We start from the raw sequence: 25,300 nt of genomic DNA, 5'->3' as shown, positions 1-25,300 counted from the left end.
GCTCCCGCCAATCAGGTACACTCATTTGGTCTTTATGTGAGTGAATAATAAAACTCTATGGTTTTGAGCCATTACAGATTTGAGTACTGGATTGTTACCAGAGTTAACCCATCTCGGTCTATATGTGATTTCAGTGGGACAAGATGGGGCTTGTGACAGATGCCTCATCTAAAGGAGATGCCACTATTCAACTTTAGCTAATTGTGGCCATGCAAGAATGTAATTTATTTTACCGGCATGATCAACCTTCTAATCATTTCAAGAGAACCTAGGAATCCTAATTTTTATGGAAAAGCTCCCAAGTTTTAAGTGATTCTTATTTTTGTTTGACAAGTGTTTAATTTTTGAAAACACATCTATAGACAGAAGTCAGCCCTCTGGGCTGTGATCCCTGCACTCCATTCCACCACCAGGATCACCCCATCAGGTATTTTTTGGCAGAACAGTCAAGGAAGGTTTTAAGACCAGAAATAATAGAACAGGATTTTATGAGTATGGTGAGAATGTACTAGGAAATTCTCTTCCTTCCTTTATACACACCACAGTTATCCTGTATGTATTATGTATGTGTAAGACCCTATGTTAAGACAAATAAGACGTGATCCCAGCCTTTGAAACTCAAGGGTTGTCTGCACACTTTCATCTTTAGAGCTGAAACTGATTCCACAAGCACATCACCTTTTAGCAATCAAGTGGCATTCCTTCCTACCCTGATAGCTCTTACTGTTTCCTAAGCTCAGGAGCCCATATCTGGGCTGTCCCTTAGAACTGCCTTGACTTTGTAGTATATTCTTCCCTCTTCCTCTAGCAAGTTGTCTCACTAGCCAGTGAACTCATTGTTTCTCCTTTCTTTTTTTTTTTTTTAAGGGGAGGGAGGGGCAGAAATAGAGGGAGGAAGGGAGCGAGGGAGTGGGGGAGAGAGTGACAGAGAGAGAGACAGAGAGAGAGAGAATGAATCTTAAGCAGACTCTACATCTAGCACAGACCCCAATGCGGCCATGAGATAGTGACCTGAGCCAAAGGCAAGAGCCAGACACTCAACCAACTGAGCCACCCAGGTGCCCTTCATTGTTTCTTCTAACAGACATGGCTATAACAGTATGTATCCTCAGTTATCATGAAAACAGTTTTTGCACATGGATCATAGTTGTTGTGAAAGAGTTTCTAGGACCCCAGTGAACCTGGGATTATCTTTAGAGAACTACTCTAAGGAGCTCACAGACTGATGAAGGAGGCAGACCAGTAGACCATTCAGACAGTACAGGGGGTAGGAGTGGGAAGTATGGCTTCTAACTCCTGTGGATGAGAGCAGACTGTGTGCCAGGAATGGATACTTGAAGGACACAGGACTTGGACTGAGCCCTGAAGGAAGTACAGCCACCAACCAAGCAGGCAGGGCTCAGAAGTGCTTCTCAGGCAGAAAGAATAAAACCTAAGGGGCATAAACGGGCTTTAGGAGAACTGCGAGTCTAGCTATGGTGGCAGGTATGGGTTGAGGTGGCTCATTCATAAAGTACCCAGATCACTAAGCAATGGAGCTGAACTCCATTGAAGGGTTTAGGTGGATTTATGTTTTATAAAAATCTCTGGCTGAAGGATGAGATTGGTTAGCAGGGGCCAAGATTAGAAGGAGGGTGGTCAGTTAGGAGGCATGGCTCTGACAAGAACACACAGACCACAAAGAGGGAGGGTCTGAAATGAGGCAGCAGAGAGAGAAAAAGGACAGAATTATAAGAGCATTCAAAAATACAACTACCAAGATTTAGTGGCCAAGTAAATGAAGGGAAAGAGCAAAAGAAAACAATCTAGAATGATTCTCAGATTTCTGGCTCCAATGAAAAGGTAGTTGGTCACACTCACTGAAACTGCAAATACTGGCGAGGAGCAGGACTCCAAAGAAGATGAATTTCCTTTGAGGGAGAAATGTTGAAGTGTCGGTGGCCACGGGTAGAGGTATCCAATGAGACATAGGAGTCTCAACCTCAGGACAGAACAGAGAACCTTTTACATCATCGGTACAAAGGTGGTTGTTCAATCCGTAAGTTTGGGAAGAGGCTACGTTGGGAGGCTCTACAGAATAACAGAGCAAAGGGGATTAGACAACTGTCCCAGGATTCAAGCGATCATGCAGTCACTGTGACTCTAACAGGATCCCTTTCCAGGGAGGGGTGGGCAGAGGAGGGTATTTAGTTAAGGAGTGAAAGAGACCATGAAATGGAGGCAGTGAGAATGGAAGGAGTGGGCAGGCAAGAGCTGGAGGCACCAAAGATCTTTATTGAGCAGCTGTTACTGCCTGGGCAGGCAAACAGGTGAGGGAAAAAAATCATGAGGAATCTGAAGACCTGTGTAGGATTCATAACGTAAATGAGGGTTCTCCTAAAACTTTGAGGCTTCACAGGCCAGCTGGGTGGTTCAATCAGTTAAGCATCTGACTCTCGATTTTGGCTCAGGTCAGGATCTCACAGTTCACAATTCAAGCCCCATGTCCAGGCTCTATGCTGACAGCTCAGAGCCTGCTTGGAACTCTCTCTCTCCCTCTCTCTCTGTCCCTCTCCCACTTTCACACACACACTCTCTCTCTCTATCAAAATAAATAAATAAGCTTAGAAAAATACTTGGAAGTTTCATGCCAAAACTATTAAATTTTAGCTATAATTCCAGAGCATACAGTCCATGTCTCCTCTTCATCCAACTGATTGGGCCATTGAATGTCAAGGTCACACAATGGCTTCTCATCCCTCTTAAGATAAAAAGCTAGAGTTCATGGCCTGTCTCCTGTGTGATGTGTCCCTGCCACCTCTCCTGCCTAGTCCAGCAGTCACTATCCTCATGATTCCTGCCCAATAGCCATACCCTCCTCTCTGGTTCCAGAATAAACCACACTTCTTCCCACCACAGAAGACAGTGCCCACCTTTCCCTTTGCTCTAAATCTCTGCCTGGCTATCTCCTACTCATTCTTCTGATGTTGGCTCAAGTTTCACTTCCCCAGGAAAGCCTTCCCTGATCATCCTCCTCCTTACTCACTAAGCCTCCCTGGCATCCAGGGTTTCCCTTTCACAGCATTCACCTCTGTAGGTAATTGTATACTTACTCCTATGAGGAGCTGACCCATGTCTCTCTCTCCCCCATGAGCCAATGTCTGCTTCCTTCCAGCTATGTCCCTCACACCCAGCACAGTACTTGCCACATACCAGCTGCTCAATAAATAATGGCTCAATTAATACATATCAGGAAGAGTCCATTTAGAAACAACAGGCATCATTATTTAAGACTGCCTGGTATTAAAACTAAGCCGTGGTGTATGGAAACTAATTTGACAATAAATTTCATATATTAAAAAAAAAAAACAACTAAGCCGTGGTGAAAAAAATCAAACTGTGATGCCTGGGGTGGGTAAAGGTGTTGAAGGAGGGGACTGCCTACAGGAGGGCAAGAGGGAACTTATTTCCCAGGGTGATGGTCATGTTCTAAGTCCTAACAAGAATTTGGGTTACACAGACGCATGCATTTGTCAAAATGTAGGAATGTACACTTAGGGTTTCTATATTTCCCTGTACATAAAATTACCTAAAAAAATAAAAAATAAATATTGAAGTTTAATCAAAGGCATGCATGCTGCACTGTTTAGGGACAATATGTACTGATGTCTGCAACTTCGATAACTTTGAATATATCAAAAAAAGAGGAATTAATGGATGGAAAGAAGTACAGACAATAGGGGCGCCTGGGTGGCTCAGTCAGTTAAGCGTCCTATTCTTGATGTCCAATTCATGACCTTGTGATTCATGAGATCGAGCCCAGTGCAGAGCTCCATGCTGTCAGCACGGAGCCTGCTTGGGATTCTCTCTCTCCCTCTCTCTCTACCCCTCCCCTGCTCATGCTTGCTTGCTCTCTCTCTCTCTCAAAAATGAAATAAATTTGGGGCGCCTGGGTGGCGCAGTCGGTTAAGCGTCCGACTTCAGCCAGGTCACAATCCCGCGGTCCATGAGTTCGAGCCCCGCGTCAGGCTCTGGGCTGATGGCTCGGAGCCTGGAGCCTGTTTCCGATTCTGTGTCTCCCTCTCTCTCTGCCCCTCCCCCGTTCATGCTCTGCTCTGTCTCTCTCTGTCCCAAAAATAAATAAAAACGTTGAAAAAAAAAATTTTTTTTTAAATAAAAAAAATGAAATAAATTTTTAAAAATCAATTAAAAAGAAAAAGAAGTACAGACGAGACATATGATAAAAACATAGAGCAAAATGTTAATTAGATCATCCGGGTGGTAGGTAACAGCCATTCACTATACAGTACCTTCAACTCCTCTGTGTGCTTGAAAATGTAATAAGCTGAGGGGGGAAAGCCAGCACCGCGTAGAAGAAAATGTATTTACATTGTAGTCAGATTTGGTTTCAAATCCCATCTTCACCACTTACAAACAATGTGCCCTCAGGCAAGTCAATTTCTTAAATGTTCTCTCAGTCTTTGCTTCCTCCAAACAAAGTAGACAAGAATTACCTCACGGTGTCATCATGGGGGTTAAGTAAGATGGAACTCTGATCCAGTGACTAACACAACAGTAGCCGTTTCATAAATGTTAGTCCTATTCAGAAGTCAACATAACCATAAACTAGGACAAATCTCCAGTGAAACATAAAAGAAGAATCTTGTCAAATTTTTCTCTCGCTACAGCCCCTGGGAAATTAAAAGAATAAATTAACTGTGCTATTTTTATAGGTAAAGACACTGACCTTCCATCAGTAGGACACTTGGGACTCCATGTCTGAAGGAGATCTACGTTGCCAACACTTCCTCATTCCATCTCCCAGTGGCCAGCACCACCCTTTGTTAGGGCTGGCCAGAGTTAGCGACATAGTCCCATCACGAGGAAAGATCAGGAACGTCGGCAGAACCATAAGTAGCATACAGAATCCAGGACTCCCAGTCCCCTCGCAGATGTGCAAGGGAAAAGAGCCAACCAGACGAGCCTTGAGATCTGTGACGGCATGTGACGTGCTGTCAAGGGTGGTTGTCACAAGACTGTCTTGACTTTCAGCATAATTACATGAACTGAGAAATGGCCTTAAGATCATAAAGAAAAGCCTCCAATCAAGACTAACAGTGTTTATTCAACTGGAAGGTGTCTCATAGGCCACCACATGGCCTTCACCTCTCTAGGTTTATAAGGTCGAAGAAAGGAGCCCGTTAATGACAACACCAAATGAGAAGGAACTGCTGACATCTGAAAGGAAAAATAACACTTTTGGTGCCAACAAAACCCATGCACCTCCAAGAAAACGAGGCCTGACATCTTAAAATCAATGAAAACGGTTAATTCTATGTCACAAGTGAGACATCACAGGCAAGGGAACTGTAACTTTTTAGAAAGCATCTCTGTGTGCCTACTAGATTGCACACTCAGGACTACATACTTCAAGCTATTTTAGGCTCTGCATGCCCAATCTAACTTCCACCCTCTCTTCCTTGAAATAGTATTTCCTTTTACATAACTACAGACCCACCTAGTTAGTTAGCCTGTTAAGCCCAGACTTTAAACTTCTTGGAGACACCGTGCACTTACTGTGCACACTGCATGGGTAGTGTATGCAGCTGGCAGATGGACAGGATCACTTTGGCGCTGAGCCAACTGTGTGCATCTCTTCCCAACTCCACTGTCACACTGATAGCTTGAAATCAGCCATGGTGGGAGTATTTATACCATGGAAATCGGCCAACACTATAGATCAGGCCACTTGTCCTCAATGTTTTTCACAGAGCCAGCTTACCAGCACATGAACCTGGTTTCTCACTGCTATGGAAGAGACTGATTTGGGGAAGCTTGCCCTATCCACACCACCTTATTTAAAACTGCCCTCTACCATAGGCATGGCTGAAAGAGGGGGTCAGCCTAGGAAGTCATTTTTGTACCACCTGACCCTTCTTCTCTGGCCTCTGCTGATCAGATGAGGGGTAGACTCCTGACTCCATTGGCCAGATGACAGCAGCCTGATTTGCCCTCCTGGGAAATACAGAAATGGGACAGTGACTGGATGGTGGGCACTTAAACCGAAAATTCTTGCCAATCCTGGCTGCAGTGAGCACCACAGCGAGCAAAAGCACCCAGAAGATTTAGTTACAGGGGGATCAAGAGGCTTTGGATAAGCAGAGAAAGCCAGTCTACAGGAAGAGGCAGAAGGACAGATCCAGCCTGCAGGAAAAGAGAGAGACAGAGGCCACTAGGTCCCTGAGACACAAATCCAGTAAACTCAGCTTCTTACTGTGGAGGAAGGCAATATAATGAAGCTGAGTGAGGGCTAAGGGATCAAACTGCCTGGGTTCCAATCCTGCCTCCGACACTTACCCATGTGATACTGGATGAGTAACTATAAAGTTACTCTATGCCTCAGGCTCCTCATCTGAAACACGGGGATTCTAACAACCTACTTCATAGGGTTGTTGTGAAAATCAAATGAGCTGATACAAACAGCAAATGCTCAAAAATGTTAGCTATTATTTCCATCAATTATATAGTCCACACGGCCCAATTATATTTTCATTACTATTCTGAATATGTCACATGAGATTCCCCTGTGGCCAAAGGCCCCATACTTGAGGTAGTTTTAGTTAAGTAGCTAGGTAATGATAGAATAGTGTAATCATACAATCAGAGAAGAACACACAATTCCTGAATCACAGAACAATGTAAAAATCCCTGGACCACTCACTGGGTGACCTTTAGCAAATCACTTCCTCAACCCTCTCTTAGGAGTGATATGAGATTCAAATAAAAAAATAAAAACTTCAACAACTATGAGGTGCTCTGCCAAACTCTGGGGACCATTATCCCTGCAGGGAAAAGTAAATATATCACATTAGCCATTGGAAAAACGCTTGTTTAAAATGCTGTTTTTATTGCTGGACTAAAGACAAGAAATTATTCTCCAACCCTCCCCCCCCCCCCCCCCCCCCGCCAACACACACACAGAAGGTTTCATTTCTGTAGGATTTACCAGGTTGATTCGTGTGTTCACTTCCAGTATTTGTAACGTAAGAACAGGAAACCGCCAGAGACGGCTCTATGGCACTGATGTTTTTCATACACTTCAATCTAGTTTAATTATGTTCAAAATAATGCTCATAATCCAGATCCTTCTATTCTTTTCAAAACAAAGACTCATTATTTGATAATGAAGTATGTAGGTTTAGAGATATTTTTGCTCAGCTCTTTTAGACAAGGACTTACAAGCCGCACGTTAATTTCAACACATTTTCTTCTCAGACTTCACATTTTTCTCCAGCCTTCCTTGGTTTGTTGTTGACATTTGGCAAATAAAAAGACAAGTGACAGAGAGGCAGCATTCATTACCAGAAACAGAGGTAGAGGGGTAGGTCCGGGAGCCTGGTATCATTCTGGCACTTAATTCCGTATTTCACGTCACAAGAGTAAAGTTAGAAATATTCTAGACCTTCCTATTTACTGATACTGCATAAATAACAAAGCCATTTTTGTGTTTCTGACGTCAGGAGATTTTATTTCAAGCTAAGAGTAGATTTAACATATATAAATCAAAATCAAAATCAAATTCCCCTCTCGTGGTTAGGATGCATTAGGGCAGAGGCTTGCCTGAGTGGACAGATGGCAGGTGCAGCGATGTCCTTGGGCTAAACACTTGAGGCAGCTACTTGGCCTTATTTACATCTACATTAGTTGGTGTAAACACAGTGTTTGTCCCTATTCTATTTGATGCTTAAGAGGGTTTGTGATTTTCCTTAACATCTGTGGAAGTTTTTTCCAAGGAAGGAAGCCAAAGAATAGACAAAATAGGAGAAATGGTGTAAGGAGAGGTTTTAACTCTGTAGGTTTGAATCCAATCTGTGATTTTTAAAAGTTTTCTTTTATAGTAAGGGCTTTTCTATGTTTCAAGGAGAAGTTCAAATTCTCTTGTGACAAATTTAAAATGGAAAAAGGGCCATGTGGGGTGCCTGGGTGGCTCCATTGGTTGAGCATCTGACTCTTGATTTCAGTTCAGGTCAGGATCTCACAGCTTATGGAATCAAGCTCCACGTGGGCTCCGCACTGACAGTACAGAGCCTGCTTGGGATTCTCTCTCTCTCTCTCTCTCTCTCTCTCTCTCTCTCTCTCTCTCTCTTTCTCTCTCTCGATTCTCTCTCTCTGCCCCTCCCCTGCTCATGCTCATGCACTCTCTCTCTCAAAATAAATAAACATTTTTTTTAAAAGACAATAAAAAGGGCCATGATACAGTGGTAAGTGAAAAATATTCTGAACATTATACCCTTAATCTCTTTAAAAAATTAAGTTAGGGGGCGCCTGGGTGACGCAGTCGGTTAAGCGTCCGACTTCAGCCAGGTCACGATCTCGCGGTCTGTGAGTTCGAGCCCCACGTCAGGCTCTGGGCTGATGGCTCAGAGCCTGGAGCCTGCTTCCGATTCTGTGTCTCCCTCTCTCTCTGCCCCTCCCCCGTTCATGCTCTCTCTCTCTCTGTCCCAAAAATAAATAAAAGTTGAAAAAAAAAATTTTTTTTTAAATTAAGTTAGGATATGTATACATATCCTTTGAAAAAAGATCTGGAAGGATCGATCATGTTTGCTTGACAGCACACAACTCTAGGAATAGCAACGGGGCCGACAGGGTCTTTTGCATTTTACTGCATAAACTTGCACATTATTTGAACTTAATAAAGTAAATATTACTTTTACAATTTTTAAAAAGTCGACGAAAATTAAAGATAAGCCAATATTTATCTAGGCTTCACGTTGGAACCATGACTACAAAATATGGGAAAACTCTTCCCTTTGAGAATGAGAGTCCTTGACTGGACTTGCCACCAATGAACAAAGAGGTAAGAAATACAAATAGTCTAACCCACCAAGACATTTGCTGAGGGCTCAGAAACACGCAGCCAGGGGAATGGAGGGAAAACGGTGGATCTTGAGGTCTTATTTACTGATGAGAAAACTAAAGCTCTGAGAAGTGAAGTGACTTGATAAATAGCCAACAGCCAGCTAGGAGTGAACGGTCTCCTGAGTGCATCCAACATGATTTCGCCTCACCCAGGCCATTCACCCTAGACCTTAAACCAAACCAATGTCCTAATGTCTAGAAAGTGTCCACTGTTAGCCTGAAGAATGAAGAAATGTACTAGAAGTATCTGATACTTTTTATTTTACTAAAGAAATCCTTAAGCAATCTTCAATCTCAACTATAAGACCATAGGCCTTAGGGGAGAAATAATACCAATTCTATCCAAACACTTTCATAAAACGGAAGAGAGATTGCTTTCAAACCATTTTAGAGACCAGCATTACCCTTATTCCAAAACCAGACAAAACATATCAGGAAAACAAAGCTACAGACCAATCAATATCCTTCATGAACATAAGACTTTATAAATTCCCAACAAAAAGATCAGAAAATCAGGTCCAGCTGGAATATACATCATGACTAAGCTGGAGTTTATCCCAGGAATACAAGGTTGGCCCAACATTCTAAAATCAACTAATGCCTTTTCACAGACTGAAAAGGAAAAACCCTGTGGTGATTTCAACAGAGAAAAGCATTTGACAAAATTCAATACCCATTTATGATTAAAAAAATTTTTTTTCACAGCAAACTGGGTATAGAAGGGAACTTCCTAAACCTGATAAAGGGCCTCTACAAAAAACAAAAACAAAAACAAAACTACAGCCAACATCATACTTAATAGTGAAAGGCTGAATGAGATCAAGGCAAGGATGTCCACTCTCCCCATTCCTATCCAACAGTGTACTTGAAGTTCTAACCAGTGCAATGAAGCAAGAGAAAAAAATGAAAAGCATAAATATCTAAAATAAAGAAAAATCCCCAAGATTCTACAGAAAGCTACTAAAACTAAAGTGAGTTTAGAAAGTTCACATGATACAAGGCTAATATTTTAAAAATCATATTATCTATATATCAACAAAGAATTTTTAAAGTACTGCTTCCCAAACCAATGAAAAACATGAAAATGTTTTTATATGCTGAATTTATATGCTGAAAACAATAAGACATTGATGAAAGAAGAGGAAGACTACCTAAATAAATGGAGAGAGACATGTTCATGAATCAAAAAATTCAATATTGTTAAGATACAGTCTTCTCCAATGAAATCCCAGTAGAAATTCCAGCAAGGCTTTTTTATACAGATTGGCAAAAAGATACTAAGATCTATATGGAAAAACAGAAGAACTAGAATATCCAAAAAGATTTTGAAAAAGAAAAAAAGATCTAGAGGATTCAGAGTATCTAATTTCAGGACTTCCTATACAGCACTGGAACTCTCATCTAGGGGCAATTTTACCCCAGGGGCCACTTAGCAATGTCCGAAGACATTTTTTGGTTGTTACAACTGGGAAAGGAGAGGGAGCTACTGGCATCTACTGAGGCCAGAGATGGCACTAAACATCCTACAAGGCACAGGACAGTCCCCACAACAAAGAATTATCCAGCCTAAAATGTCAGGAGTGCTGAGCTAGAAAGAAACCCTGAGCTAGATAAATCAAGACAGTGTTTTATTGGCATAAGGAAAAAAGTATACATGAACAGAACAAACCAGACTCCAGAAATAAACCCGCACATGTAAAGTACCAAGGTAATTCAATGGAGCAAAGATAATCTCTTTAATAAATGGTGCTGGAACAATTAAACACCCAATGCAAAAAAACATTAACCTCCACTCTTTCCCTGCATCATATACAAAAATTAACATGAAATGGACCACAGATCTAAAGGTCAAAATAAAACTATAAAACTTCTAGAAGAAATCATAGCTGTTTGTGACCTTAAGTTAGGCAAGTATTTTTTTTTTCCTTTGTTAAAAAATTTATTGATTTAAATTCAAGTTAGTTTACATACAGTGTAGTACCGGTTTCAGGAATAGAACCCAGGGATTGATCACTTACATATAACACCCAGTGCTCATCCCAGCGAGTGCCCTCCTTAATGCCCATCACCCATTTAGCCCATCTCCCCACCCACCACCCCTCCAGCAACCTTCAAGTCTGTTCTCTGTATTTATGAGTCTTTTATGGTTTGCGTTAGGCAAGTTATTTCTGTCCTCAGATACAAAAACCACAAATCTTTTCTTTTTTTAATGAAGGCTCTTTAATTTCGTCTATTTTATTTTAATTCCAGCATAGTTAACTCACAGTGTTGTGTTAGTTTCAGGTGTGTGATATAGCAATGCAGCACTTCTATACACTACTCAGTGCTCATCAGGGTACGTGAACTCTTAATCCCTTGCACCTACTTCACCCCAACAACCATAAATCTTAACTTTAAAAGTTGATAAACTAGAATTAATCAAAATTTAAAACTTCTCTTCTTGGAAAATACTGTCAATGAAACGAAAAGACAGGCCATAGACTGGGAGAAGATATTTGCAAAAAAACATACCCGATAAACGACTTGTATCCAGAATACATAAAAAAAAGTTCAAGACTCGATAATAATAAAATAAATAATCCAATTTTTTTTCATGGGCAAAAGACTCAACAGACACTTCAAAGTAGATACAGAGAGCAAGTAAGAAAATGAAAAGACACACAACATCATTAGTAACTAGAGAAATGCAAACTAACACTATAATAAGACACCACTAGAAACTACTGGAATAGCTGGAATTTAAATTAAAAAAAGAAAGGTGACAAAACCAAGTGCCAGTGAGGATACAGAGAAGCTACCAGAACACTCACGCATTGCTAATGGGAATACAAAACTGTACAGCCACTTTGGAAAAGAATTTGGCAGTTTCTTATAAGTTTAAACACGTATCTAATGTTAAGACCCAGAAATCCCACTCCTAGGTAATTACCCAAGAGAATGAAAGCTGCCCACACAGAAACTTGTGTGCCCCAAATTGGAAACACCCCAAATGTCTATCAACTGGTAAATGGATAAGCCAACTGTGGTACATCACAATAAAAAAGTACAGAAATGGAGATACATATATGCAGTAACATATGTGATTCTCGAGAGCATTACACTAAATCAGAGAAGCCAGACATAAAGTGTTACATACAGTATGATTCCATTTATGTGAGCCTCAGTTAAAAGCAAAATTATAGGGACAGAGAATAGATTGGTGCTTGTCAGGGACTGGATGTGAAGGGGGGAAAGGACTGACTACAAAGGAGCAGGAGGGAATTTCTGGAGGTGACAGAAATGTTCTATATCTAAATTGTGGCTGTGGATCCATGATTATATACTTCTGTCAAAACTAATCATGCAGTACACCTAAAAAGGATGAATTCTACTGTATGTAAATTATACCTTAATAAACCTGACTTAAAAAAGAAAAAAAAAGTGGTGGCTCATGGGTGTGTTTTCTTTGTACAGCATGACATTTCAAAAATCTGAATTAGTTGGTGACATTTGAAAACAAGATTTTGAATAACGATCCAGCTTTTCTTGAGAAGTCAGAACTTTGACACCCTGGGCCTCATTCCCTCACAGGGTGCAGCTGAGCAGAGACAGACGATTTGGACAAAGCTGATACTTTATGTCTTGCCACATCCCCCCACCTGAACCAATTCACGGAAGTATTTAATTGACCTGCCACCCCACCCACTGAGTAAGGCTTTCTTATCCTTAGCTATAGGCTGTTCCAGGGCAGGGGACAGGCCTGGCCAGCTCTGCACTACACTTCCACTATGTGCTGAAGAGTTTGGCCTCGTATATGTCAGGCAGTTGATAAATATTGTCACATCAATGTGACTCACTTGCTACCTTCCCTCCAGCTACAATAACTGATACTTACAATACCCAGAATGCTAACTGTTCCTTTGGTCCTGAAGTCCCCAAAGAGAGTCACCATCCAAGGCAGACATCTAGTGACCTAGAATAATGTGTCCCTCTGTGTGTTTACAAATCCTCTGTAATATGTTGTCAAGCAACAGAAATCACTTAGGATCATTCCAGCTATTCATTTTTGTCTGCAGAAGAGTAGAGTTGTTGTTTGTTTAAAAAAAAAAAAAAAAAGAAAAAAAAAGAAAGGAAAGGAAAGAAAGAAAGAAAACTACAATACAGGCTTGAAGGGTAATGAAAATGAAAAAGAAAGCGTGCACATTCGTGCTGAATATTCTCAGATCATATTCTAGTAATTTAAGACTGAAGTAGACTTCTGAGAGATACTCTGGCTGTCATCAGAATCCAGAATCCCAAAGTTTTCATAAGGATGTTCAGTTTTAGAGCAGGTGTGGAGGCAGGGCAGGGCAGGACTTCTGTTTGATGTCAGTATTAAAAGTAGAGCATTACTGTTCCCCAAATCTTCTTTACTTATGTGTGGGATGGGGAAAGAAAAGGGGGCGAGGTTTAGGACATCTTGCAAATATCTTTGAAGCACTAATAAATAATACTGAGAGTAAAAAGCTCAAATATATTTTATTGGATTGTCTATATCTGGGGGAAAAAACACCAAACTCTTGCCATACACCTTTTAATGTTAAAAAATAAAAAAGTACAGGGGCACCTGGGTGGCTCAGTCGGTTAAGCGTCCGACTCACGGTTTGTGAGTTCAAGCCCCACGTGGGGCTCTGTGCTGACAGCTCAGAGGCTGGCGCCTGCTTCAGATTCTGTGTCTCCCTCTCTCTCTGCTCCGCCCCTGTTCATGCTCTCTCTCTCTCTCTCTCTCTCTCTCTCTCTCTCTCTCAAAAATAAACATTAAAAAAAATTTTTTAATGAAAAGTACAAATATAATGCAATTATATCCCATCTTAACCCTCTCTTGACCCACTTCCTCTCTTACTCTGCTTTCCTTGATAGACAAAACTTCAAAAGAGCTGTCTTTTTGGGGAGGGGGCCAAGATGGCATAACAGCATGGAAGTTTTGTTTTTGGGTTTTGTTTTGTTTTGTTTTCTTTGCATCTCTCCTCCCTGAAATGCACCCAGATCAACACCAAACCATCCTGCACACCTAGAAAACTGATTTGAGGATTAACACAACAATCTGCACAACCTGAACCACAGATCTCAGCAGGTCTGTGGCATGGAGAGGTGAACTTGGGGAGAGAGAAGCCACAGAGGGCAGGGAGCTGTTAAGAGTTGTCTTTCTTACAATCTCTGATTTATCCTCTTCCTTTCTCTCTTGAACCCACTGCAGTAAGACCTTCACCCCCTCTACTCTGAGGGCACCAAACACGTCCACATCTCCAAATACCAACATTCATTGCTAGTCCTCACCTAACCTTTCTCAGTCTCTTTTGCTGGTCCCTCTTCTCCCGTACTCCCAAATGCTGCAGTTTTCCAGGCCTCATTGCTCAGGTCACTCCTCTTCTCTATACTTACTCTCTAGGTTTCTCATCCAATCCCATGCTAATGGCTTCCAAATTTATATCTGCCATTTTAGAAGAACACCTAGCGTTCACTGAGCATTTACTATGTATACCAAGTACTGTTTTAAATGCTTCAGATGTATTAACTCATTCGATCCTCATTAACTCACTGAGGTTAGAGCTATTATCCCCATTTTACAGATCAGAGAACTGAGGCCCAGAGAGGCAAGGTCCCATGAAGGAATGAGCACTGCACCTGCACCCAATTGGCACACAGGATCGGTAATTAAGAAGGTCGGGAAGTCAAGTCTGAACTTTACCATCCTGCCTGGAGCCCCTGAGGGCAGAAGAGGATAGAGGGTGCCAGCGCTCACTGCTCTAAAGAAACTTCTTTCCCACATCCATCTTCCATATCCAAGACAGAAGTTACGGCCTGGGAGCAAGGGCTCCATGGAGATGGAGGTTAGGAGAGAGAGTCTGAGGGAGGACACCGGGGGCAACAGCCTTTCCTTTTACAGGACAAAGAGAGGGAGCCCTGATTCCTCAGGAATTTTAAAGCAAAAGCACTTGGGTGGAATGGGTGGAGACAGGCTGGAAACACACTGCTGGGCCCCCAGAACACAAAGATTCTGAACAACTGCCACAGCATTTTCCTGAAACAAACTATTTACCCATTTTTCAACCTGGGTAAATGTCTGCCTTAGCCTTGCCTAGAAAACAAGGAACAGCAATGCCTTGACTGTAGCAAACTAGCACTTTTAATAGCCTCTTAATGTCATAGGTCTGGCTTCTCAAGCAACTCGGCATCAGACACATTTGGCAGTGAGCAGCAGCACCAAACTGCAGCAGGTACCACTCCTGTTGTTGGAAGGTACCCCAACCAAGTTGTTGGAAATCAAAGGTCCCAGAAAAGCGCCATCCATTCTCCTGCCTCCCTCCAAACACTGCTTCCTGACATAAACCCGTTGGGATGCCTGAAGTTAGTCCCAGCACTCACCCACCGTGCAGTGAAGCTGCCTCAACTGGAATCCAGAGAACAAATGAAGGCAGATAAGAGGCAGGACAGGGAGCCAGTGTTCAAGTCTTCCACTGAGAGAGAGACAAGTCATGGCACTGAATCAGTGGCAAACCCACAGGAACCCACGGAGCCCAGTGGTAGACTCTGGATCCACAGGTGATCTGGACCACGGGAAATTAGTCATCAAGGGTGACAGCAGAAAGGGCACCCAAAAAGCACAAAGGAAACAAGTCACTCCAATGAGAGAGGGAAAGACAGAGGGCTTTGGGGAACATCAATTTTAATGATTTTTACCATCATTTTAATCAAAGCACCTTTCCTAACTATCCCCATGATCAGCACACTAAAAGAGAAAAGAAAAAGGACATCAGGGCTGAAATGAAAAGATATGGATCAAAAGTTCCCTAAATCAGGCTCTGGCAGTCTGAAAGAAGAGCCAAGTAAAGCCACAGAGGTTCAGAAGGGTCAATGTACAAAGGTCGGAAGGGAGAAGAGAAATTCAAAACCTATCAGAGGAAATCATGTGACATCAGGCTGAACGAGAACAATACCTAAAATCCAAATTTCACATATTACAGATGGTTGAGCGGTTTTTGCTATATGCACTCAAATGAACAACATCCAGGAATTCACATCTCATAAACAGTTTACAAAACTACCAAAGATCTGATTTATTTTAAATAAAAACTCAAAGTGTGTTTCTGATCCAAGGAATACGAGGGTATTTGCATGTGTCTAACTCAGGACTTACCTTTTAACCATTATACCAAATACATATCACTGAAAACTGCTAGAGGCATAAAATCTGGGGGCTAAAATTCTTCAAAGGCTTTTCTTGGGTCTCAGGCACACATCCAAAGATTACCAAACTTTGTCACCACTATAATCATAACACAAAAATTCCTGGACAGTATCTTGCAAACATAGATGCTTCATGTCAGGGACCCTTTAAGTGAATCAAAAGGGGGGTGGGGGGCTTTGAATTAAGCAGCTGAAGACAAGCAATATTTTAAACCTGAAACTCTCTTATCTAAATCCTTCAAAATCCTTCATAATTAGGAAATTTAATCTAATTTGGAGGAAGGAGTATGCTGAGAAAAAAGCAGTCCTCATTAGTCCTTGCTAAAAAGGACATAACTACAGGACCACATTAGCTGAAGTGAGAGCTATATTCCTTGATAAATTAAATGTACCAAGAGCACAGAATTTCATCGCAAACAAAAGCCTGACCTTTCCAAGTGCCATAGTAATCATTCTTATTTCACAGACAATTCCTGACTGCACAGTAAGTTTGGAAGCACATTAGCAGAATAACTCCCCCCACCCCCGGAAAGAGTTACAAAAGATTTCTCAAAATCGTCCAAGGAATTACAGAGATCTATTTCTTGGGGGTTCTTGGGAGTCTAAGAGACAAGCGTGATTATTTTTAACTATCCTCCTGCAAACAGTGGGTTATATACTTGATCAGTGCCTGGATCCCTTTGCAAGATGCAAGCAATTATTTTAGGTACCTCTATCCCAAAAGAAAACGGGTCTCCTGTCAACATGTAGGGGGGGAAACGCTATTGGGAAGCCGACACGGGAATTGCCTAAAACTCTCTGGCCATTTCATGCAGTTAAAACAAAGTGGACACCCAACAGGGAGCCCAAAATACAGTGGATGTCTCCACCCTGAAACGTGTCCTACTAAAACACCATGTCTTTATCTAAATGAAGCGTGCCTGTGGGACCACTAGGAAGGATCTGCAACTTGTCCAGAAAGAAGATGCGAATGCACCTCTTTTTACTTCCCCGCCCAACGGTGCCTTCCCCGGAGACAGATTTCTGACAGTTCTCCCGCTGTTGCAGCAGCAAAGGGCGGAGAAAATCCTAGCGCCGGTGCTGCAAAGACCTCTCCATCCACCACCACCCCGTCAGGTGCCGGCCCCGACGGGCGGCCCGGCTCCTCCAGAAACCTCCATAGGGGCAAAGCAGTCGCCAAGTGCTTACCCGGGTCGGCCAGGCAGTGCTCGGGGAGGGCCGCCAGCAGCAGGAGTCCCAGCAGCAGCGGCGGCAGCGGCGGCGGCGACGGCGGCGGCGGCGCATCCTGGGACGCGGCGGCCCGGAGCCCGGGCGCCGGCCCGGAGCCCCTCACGCCCCGGCCGCCGGCGGCTCCCCCGGCCGCCCGGCCCCTGCGCCTCCGCGCCGCCTGCCCAGCTTCCCTGCGGCCCTGGGGCTTCGCCTCCTGCCGAGCCATGGGGACGCTTCACACATCCAGGCCGCTGCCTCGCTCCGCACCGCGCCGGGGAGCCCAGCCTTCGGCGCCCCGGTCCTCACCGGGCATCTCCGGCCATGGCCCGGGCGCCGGAGGGCGGGGGCGCCGGGAGGCGCGACTTGCTCGCTCGTCCTGCCGCGCCCGGGGCGGGCTCCGCGGAGCCGCGGCTTCACCCGCTCAGGGCCCGGGGCCTCATGGAGCCGCGGCGGGAGCCGGCCGGGGTTCCCACGGTGCCTGTCGCCCCGCGCCGGCGCGCCCGGGTTGCGAGGGTGGGACGGGCGCCGCCCGGGGCCCCCACCCCCGGGTCGGCTCCCGCGGGATGAGGGGGCGAGGCTGCGAGGAGCGGGCACTGGCGGCCGCGGGGCGCGCTCGGGACCCTCCCTCCCGCCGCCGGCTGCTGCCTCTCCGCCCCGCTCCCCGCGCTGGCTCCGGCTTGGGTTCCAGCTCCGGCCCCGGCTCCCGGGCCGAGAGTGTTACTGCAGCTCAGAGCGGCGCCTCATTGACAAAGAAAGCACGTAGCTACCGGAGCGGGCGAGGGAGGCGAGGCAGGCGCGCGCGCGCATCCCCGCGCGGAGCCACCGCGCGCCCCCCGCTCCCGCGCACCCCGCTGGCCCGGGCCCGAAGAGGGACCCCTCGCGGCCGTTCCCGCGCGCCGAGGTCCAGACGTGGGTGTGGAGGCGGCGGAGGACTTCCTTCTCTTCTCCCTCCTTTCCCTGCCAGTCTCCCGTCTAGAGGAGGGGAGATCGCCAGGAGGGGTCGTCTGGCCCCAAAAAGAGGGTAGATGGTCATGGTCAACGTACTGAAGAGGCCAGTAAGCTCCTCAGCCTGAATTTGGAAAGCCCTTTGCAGATAGGTGGGCGCGCTTTGTGCTGTTTGTTCACTAGTTCTCTGAGGGGGCGGCAGACACCTGCATGCCCCGTTTACCCCCGAGGACCTGAAGCGACTATGGCCTAGTTGCAATAACACGCTGGACTAAAACATAGTATAAATATTTATTGCAGCCATACTACGTGCAAAGCAGTGCACATAGCGGAACGTCTTCCCATAAAAGCCGTCCTGCAGTCACTATCCAGCGGAACAAAAGGCGTCCGAGTCAGCTGAATTGGCCTCCTTGCTTTTCCCCTTGCCGAGCTAGATGACCTTAAGCAAATTACCTCGTTCATCGGTGCTTCATACGTCCCTCAGCCAATAAATATTTATTCAGAGGCCACTGCCTGCCAGCTACTGTGTTAGGCGCTGGGGATGTAAGTGGTGAGCAAAAAACACACGTCCCTGACCTCATGAAGCTCAAACTCTATGCATTCGACAATACTTACTGACTGCCTGTTAAGTGTCAGGCACTGTTCTAGACACTGAGGGCAACAGCCACAAACAAAATCTCCGCCCTCCTATGACATTCTAGTGAAAAGTAACTGGCAATAAGCAAGTAAGTGATAGATGCTATGGAGAAAAATCAGTATAAAAGAATGAAAAACAGGGGCGCCTGGGTGGCTCAGTCTGATAATCCGACTTCAGCTCAGGTCATGATCTCACGATTCACGGTTGGTGGGTTCAAGCCCCAGGACCAGCTCTGCACTGACAGCTCAGAACCTGGAGTCTGCACCGGATTCTGTGTCCCCCTGTCTCTGTCTCTCTCTCTCTCTGTCTCTCTCTCTCTCTCTCTCTGCCCCTCCCCCTGCTTGTGCTCTCACCCTCTCTGTCTCTCAAAAATAAACTTAAAAAAAAAAGAATGAAAAACAGGAAGGGAGTATTGCAGTGTTAAATAGGGTGAAGGAAGGCCTCACTGAGAAAGTGATATTTAAGCAAAGAGCTGAAGGTGGTGAGGGAATAAGCCTCACAGGGAGAACATTCCAGATAAAAGGACAGCAAGAGCCAAAACACAGAAGCAGAGCGTGCCTGGTGTGCTCAAAGCACAGCAAGCCAGCTAGTGGGTGTGGAAAAGTGTTATATCTCACTTATTGTGCATCAGTAGGATAGAAATAACACCATATTTCATCTAAGACACATTTTCCCACATACTAACTTCTCAGAAGTCAGATGTGTTTCATACTGCATCTAAGGTTTGCTGAAACACAGTAATACCTTCTTCAGGTCATTATTATTTAAGATAGCTGTTCATTTAAGTGAGTTCTGCTGTTTTTAAGAAACTTGCAGTCTGGTTGACCCAAGAAAACAACTCAGAGAACGAGTTCGAGACACGAATGAGGAAGCCAGTCCATGGCCATGATTCAAGCAACATCACAAGGCAGGGGAAATAATGGTCCCAGCAGCAAGTGGTGACACCAGGGAGAGGTGGCAGGGCATTGCTGGCCTAAGGTAGAAAAGATCCAGAAGGGGAGAGGCTGTGAGGCAGGAGACAAGATCAAACCACAGCTGGGCTCTCTATGAGCATTCAGAGAGAGACAGGAGGATTTGGGGGGCAAATTCCATGGGGTCGAGAGATAGCAAATGTGTATCTCAAAAGCATATCCTCTACTGGGATTTTTCCCTTCAATTATTATTTGCCAGCCTTAGACAAGATATAAATCACTTTTCTGTGATATTGTTAGACGGGTTTGGTTGAATTTCTCTGCCAGATGAGGCTGGTGTCCAGAGCAGAAAGGATCCTTGCCCTGAGGAAGCCTGTAGTCTACTGAGAGGGGCAGAGGTCACTTTAGGGAGCCTTCACTCTAGGGAACCTTCACTTTAGGGAGATGTGGAGAGTATCCGGTGGCAGAGGCATGCGCAGCTTGCCCATCATCACGGGAATGTGGGTGAGGGATGGCTATTTATGCCTGGATCAGGAGGGAAGGTGAAAGAAGGCAACATTTACAGTTTTGCCAGGCCCGGCAAATGGCAAGGTGGAAAGGTGGGAACACGTGTACAACGTTTTCAGAGGAAGAGTGAAGTATCTGGTGAGGGCCGCCCAGAGGGCACTTGGGGAGACCCGGCGTTAAGGCAGGAGATCCACACTGGCACAGATGTGGAGAGGTTGAGTTCGTACCCTATCCTCATCCAGCAGGAACAACTGCGGGTAAGTTTTCTGCTGGTGCAGGAAGCTTGATGAGATCCCAGTCCTCGACTGATGATCAGTCCGTGCATAGACTCTGAAACTTGACTGCTTAGATATTTAAATTCAAGTTCTGCCATATACTAGCTGTATAACTTTGGACAAATCACACTTGTCTATAACACTGGAAATGATGAGAACCTACCTCATTGGGTTGTTTTAAGGATTGAATTGATACATATCAAGCATTTAAAAATATACTTGACACACAGCGTTCAGTCTTATATAATAATTGCATTCCTGCTGAACCATAATCCCTTTTGTTAACTTTAGTCTGTTAAAACTGAGGCTCTGGGATTTTCCCTATGTGTGATTATTGCTACATAGCATTAGAAGTCTGTTTCTTTGGGGGCACCTGGGTGACTTGGTCGGTTAATCCTCTGACCAGCTCAAGTCATGATCTCACAGTTTGTGAGTTCAAGCCCCACATTGGGCTCTGTGCTGACAGCTCAAAGCCTGGAGCCTGCTTCAGATTCTGTCTCCCTCTCTCTCTGCCACTCCTCCACTTGAACTCTCTCTCTCTCTCTCAAAAATAAACATTTAAAAAACTTTTTAAGAAAATAGACCATATTTCACTGCACCAATTGGTTTCAAGTTGCCCCACTATTCTGTGTACCAGTAAGAAGGAAAACAATGCTGCCAATTAAACAGTAACCATGTTTAAAAAAAAAAAAAAAAGTCTGTGTCTTTTTACAAAGGAAATTGTTAGGCCAGTGGCAAAGGTCAATCTCCAGGCAGTGGTTTCTAGCTCTCAACTGAAATTTCCAGACATTGCCTTACAGGGGAGATACCTGGGCCTCTATTTCGTTCTTTTTGCAATAAGCAGATCTCCCTGCTCTAGCCCTAATCTCTATTACTGACAGTCCTTGCTTGTACAAAGCCCAAGTCTACACTGAAGTCTTTCTTTTGTGTGCCCAGGACTATGCTAAGGTCCTGTGGTTCCTACAGGGTGCAGTGCCCCTGCCCCACTGTTACTGTGCTTAGAGTCAAGGGAGGGAGACACACACTTATGCCACACGTGGCAAGTGCTGCCAGACATGGTGAAGAGTTCTGAGTGGAGCATTGCTGGCAAGGGGAAGTATGGGTTACCTGCCATGTTCAGGAACTAAAACGTGTCTTTATAAACCATGAGGGCCTAAAGTGCCATGGTATATATTTCAGACATCTTAGATTACTTTAAGGGTGGGGGTGGGGGGTCAGAAATTTAAAATGCAATTCTAAACATGGTATCTGGTTTTCCCTGCTTTCGGCACCCTTGAGAAAACATAACAGGGTTATATGAAATGGAGCATTTACCAGCCCCCGCCTGCATCTCACTGTCTGGTCCTAGATGCTCATGGTGGGGGTCCCTGCAGACAAGAACTGCCCTGGAGGGCAAGGAGATGTGGTTGAATTAACAATGCTGAGGGCAGTAGGGAGCTGTGAGAATTTTCAAGCAGAGTGAGCAATCAGATGTGTGTTTGGGAAGATCACTCTCCACCTCACAGAATAGACTAGAAGAGGGATTCGAGAGGGGTGTGAGGAGGCCAACTAAAAGGCCATTGCAGAATGGTAGGTCATCTTGTTTCCCTTTCCCTCATCTCTCAACCTGCTTTTCCGAAAGAGGCTTTCACATCCCGCTCCAGGTGCCAGCAAGACAGGCCCAGCAGGGCAGTGCCCACACCCACGAGGGCCAGCTCTGAGCGGCCAGGTGGGCGAGGCTGATCTCAGACCTAGAGTAGCCTCGCAACTCAGTGCTTCATTTGCACCGGTCTCCTGTCGATGACAAGTCAATGTCCCAGGTTCTGGCTAATTATTCTCCATATCCTCCAGTGGGAGAATGCAGTTTTTAACCGTGAAGGGATCATTTGTCTTGTTAATATTTCTGGTGCTCCTGGGGCTCATCTAATTGCAGAGCGGGGATATGGTCCAGGCTCTGGCACTATGGGACTAGCTCATTTTTACCGCATCTCTTTGCCTTCAAGCTCCAGCTTCACTGTGTGAAGCCCTTTTCTCAGGCCCTGTAGGGTGGCAACTAGGACTGACCATTGAAAATCTCAGTGATTTACAACCTGGGTTCCAGTCCTCATCTACCACCTAATAACCGGTGACCCTTAGGGGAAAAAAAGTAAATGTCAGTCTCCCTCCTTCAGAAAACTGGAACTGTCTACCCAAGATATCAAGGCTATCTACCCAAGATAAATAAAAACATATGCCCACGCAAATACTTGAACATAAATATTTGTATCAGCATTATTCGCAAGAGCCAAAATGTGGAAACAACCCAAATTTCCAACAGCTGGTCGGTGGATAAACAAAATGTGCGATACTGGCATAGTATTCAGCAATAAACAGGAACGAAGTTCGGCCACATGCTGAGACACAGATGAACCTGGAGAGTATTATGCTAAGTGAAAGAAGCCAGTCACAAAAGGCCACATATCATATGATTCCATTCATACAAAATGTCCAGAGAAGGCAAACTCAAAAAGACAGAAAGTGGAATCGTGGTTGCCCGGGGCTGGGGGAGTAAAAATGAGGACTGACAGGGGGCACAAGGTTTCTTTTTAGGCTGATAAAAATGTTCTAAGTTAGACTGTGGTTATGGATATATAACTCTGTAAATACACTAAGCATCACTTAAGTGAGTACTTAAAACTAGTGAGTTTTATGTTATGTACATCATCTCTCAATAAAGGTGTTAAAAAAAAACTGAATCTGCCACCAAGTGCTCAATAAATCTTTGATGTTATTGTTATGTAAAGTGTTTTTCTTAAGCACGTAAGGGATATTTATATTTAAAATTTCAGTTTAGGGGCGCCTGCGTGGGTCAGTCGGTTAAGCATCTGACTTCAGGTCAGGTCATTATCTTGCAGTTCCCGAGTTCGAGCCCCGCGTCAGGCTCTATGCTGACAGTTCAGAGCCTGGAGTCTGCTTCGGATTCTGTGTCTTCTCTCTCTCTCTCTCTCTCTCTCTCTCTCTCTCTCTCTCAAAAATAAAAACATTAAAATTTCATTTTAGATATCTATCACTTTTTGTAAAAAAGAAAACCCACAAAGACTCAACAAAATTAGACCACAAAATTTGCATTGTTCGTTGTAGTACTATTGGTAATAAAAGAACAAATGTTTGCGCCTCTTAATTGGAAGATCCTTCTCGTATTTGATTTGGAAAGATGAGCAAAGTGTGCTTCCTTCGCTTTACTTCTTCCCCTTCTTGTTTTGAAAGGCAGTTTCGCCAAGCTTAATGCAAAAATATCTGACTGTTTAGCAGAGAGCTATTGTCACAATCTCTGGACGGTTTCCAGGGATGTGTTATTACTGAGTTTCATCTTTCCAGAATGGGCAAAACACGGTCCAGTCTTTGTTATGATTTTATAATAAATGTGTTCTTTTTAAAAAAAAATTTTGGACATGATATGAATAAAGGTATGTAGGTATATATCATATAGATGACCTCTATTTTGGAAAATGTTGCCCTGCTCTACCCCACTTTTAGGAGGTGTGCATGGATGCAATACATGGAAATGGGACTTTCTGGCACTGCTGGTCACAGGACTTTGCTGCCCTTGCACTAAAGGGCCAGATTTTCAGGAGCCAAGGATATCCACACCAAGTAAATAGGACAGGACGTAGAGGAGTGAGCGGAGACAATTCACTCTGGCTCTTGGAGCAGCAGCGTTTCATAGGAAGAGAAAAAAAGGATCAATCCTGTATTTTCTGACCATATAAAAGCTTCTTTTTGTAATAAAGTAAAAAAGCTGTCCTCAAAAAAAAAATAATTAAAAAATAAAGATCTATCATTTTTGAAAGGTCTGTAAGAAATGTAATATAAACAATGCACTCTATCATAGATTTAGCCCACTAGCAATAAATGCCAACCCTCCCAACCAATCAATGCCCCTTTTTGTTTGATAAAAACAACTTTATTCTATTATGAAGTCTGATCAAATGCATCTTTAGACCAGATGAAACCACCATTCCTTTAGAGGCAACATGCACCATGATAAAAGCGTCTTCCATTCTTAAGTACCTGTTATATGCCTGAGAGTAGACTTTTTTTTTTTGCATATTAACCCAGTCTGATCTATCATTTCTTCACAATGTCTGATTGAGGCCATTTTAATCTTTACTGTTTTAATTATCATAAACCTTTATTAAGCATCTACTATGTGCTCAACACTGCTCACTGGGGCTATGGAGATGAGTAAGACAAAACCCATGTCCTCAAGGGCCTCAGGATGCAGCCATCCAGAGCTAAAACTATAAAACAATTACCTATGCCATGGGTGAAAATTACATAAGGAAGGAGAGATTAAATCTCTTTCTGAGTCTGGGGACGCTGACCGTGGAGGTAACACTTGAGGTTTGACAGAACAAGCAGATTAGATGGGGCAAGAGAGGGCATTTGAGCCATGCAAAAGTATGGAATTACAAATCAAAGGTACCTTCCAATATGGTAGCCAATATGGCTGTTTAGTATGAGGAGAAAAGCGATGAGAGATTCTATTGGTGAGTCAGACCACAGACATACAGAGAATTTAACATCCTCCTGGGAGATTTGGACCGTATCCTGAAAGTGATAGTCAAGATTTTAAAGCAGGCAAGCGTCCATGGGCAATTCCAGGATTTCCACGTGGGGAGATTTCGGAAAACTGATCAAAGACTTGTCTTGAAACCGAATTTGCTAGGCAGAACTCTGCTTTCATTTAGATT

General features: G+C 44.1%; 1 protein-coding gene across 6 annotated transcripts in view; it reads right to left on the bottom strand.

Moving 5' to 3' along the window:
- The window catches only part of KIAA1549L (KIAA1549 like), a 266,986-nt gene extending 249,439 nt beyond the window's left edge, over nucleotides 1-17,547 (bottom strand). For all 6 annotated transcript variants that reach the window (XM_023239688.2, XM_045039126.1, XM_019812246.3 and 3 more), the window contains exon 1: nucleotides 17,293-17,547. In XM_023239688.2, coding sequence (XP_023095456.2) covers nucleotides 17,293-17,539 — 247 coding nt within the window. In that variant the 5' untranslated portion in view covers nucleotides 17,540-17,547. The remainder of the gene's footprint in view (nucleotides 1-17,292) is intronic.
- Nucleotides 17,548-25,300: the final 7,753 nt, after the last annotated feature.

The sequence above is a fragment of the Felis catus genome, chromosome D1 (genome assembly GCF_018350175.1).
Source record: "Felis catus isolate Fca126 chromosome D1, F.catus_Fca126_mat1.0, whole genome shotgun sequence".
Taxonomy (NCBI): Eukaryota; Metazoa; Chordata; class Mammalia; order Carnivora; family Felidae; genus Felis; species Felis catus.
Note: the sequence above shows the minus strand (reverse complement) of the source record. Positions and strands in the feature narration are given on the sequence as shown.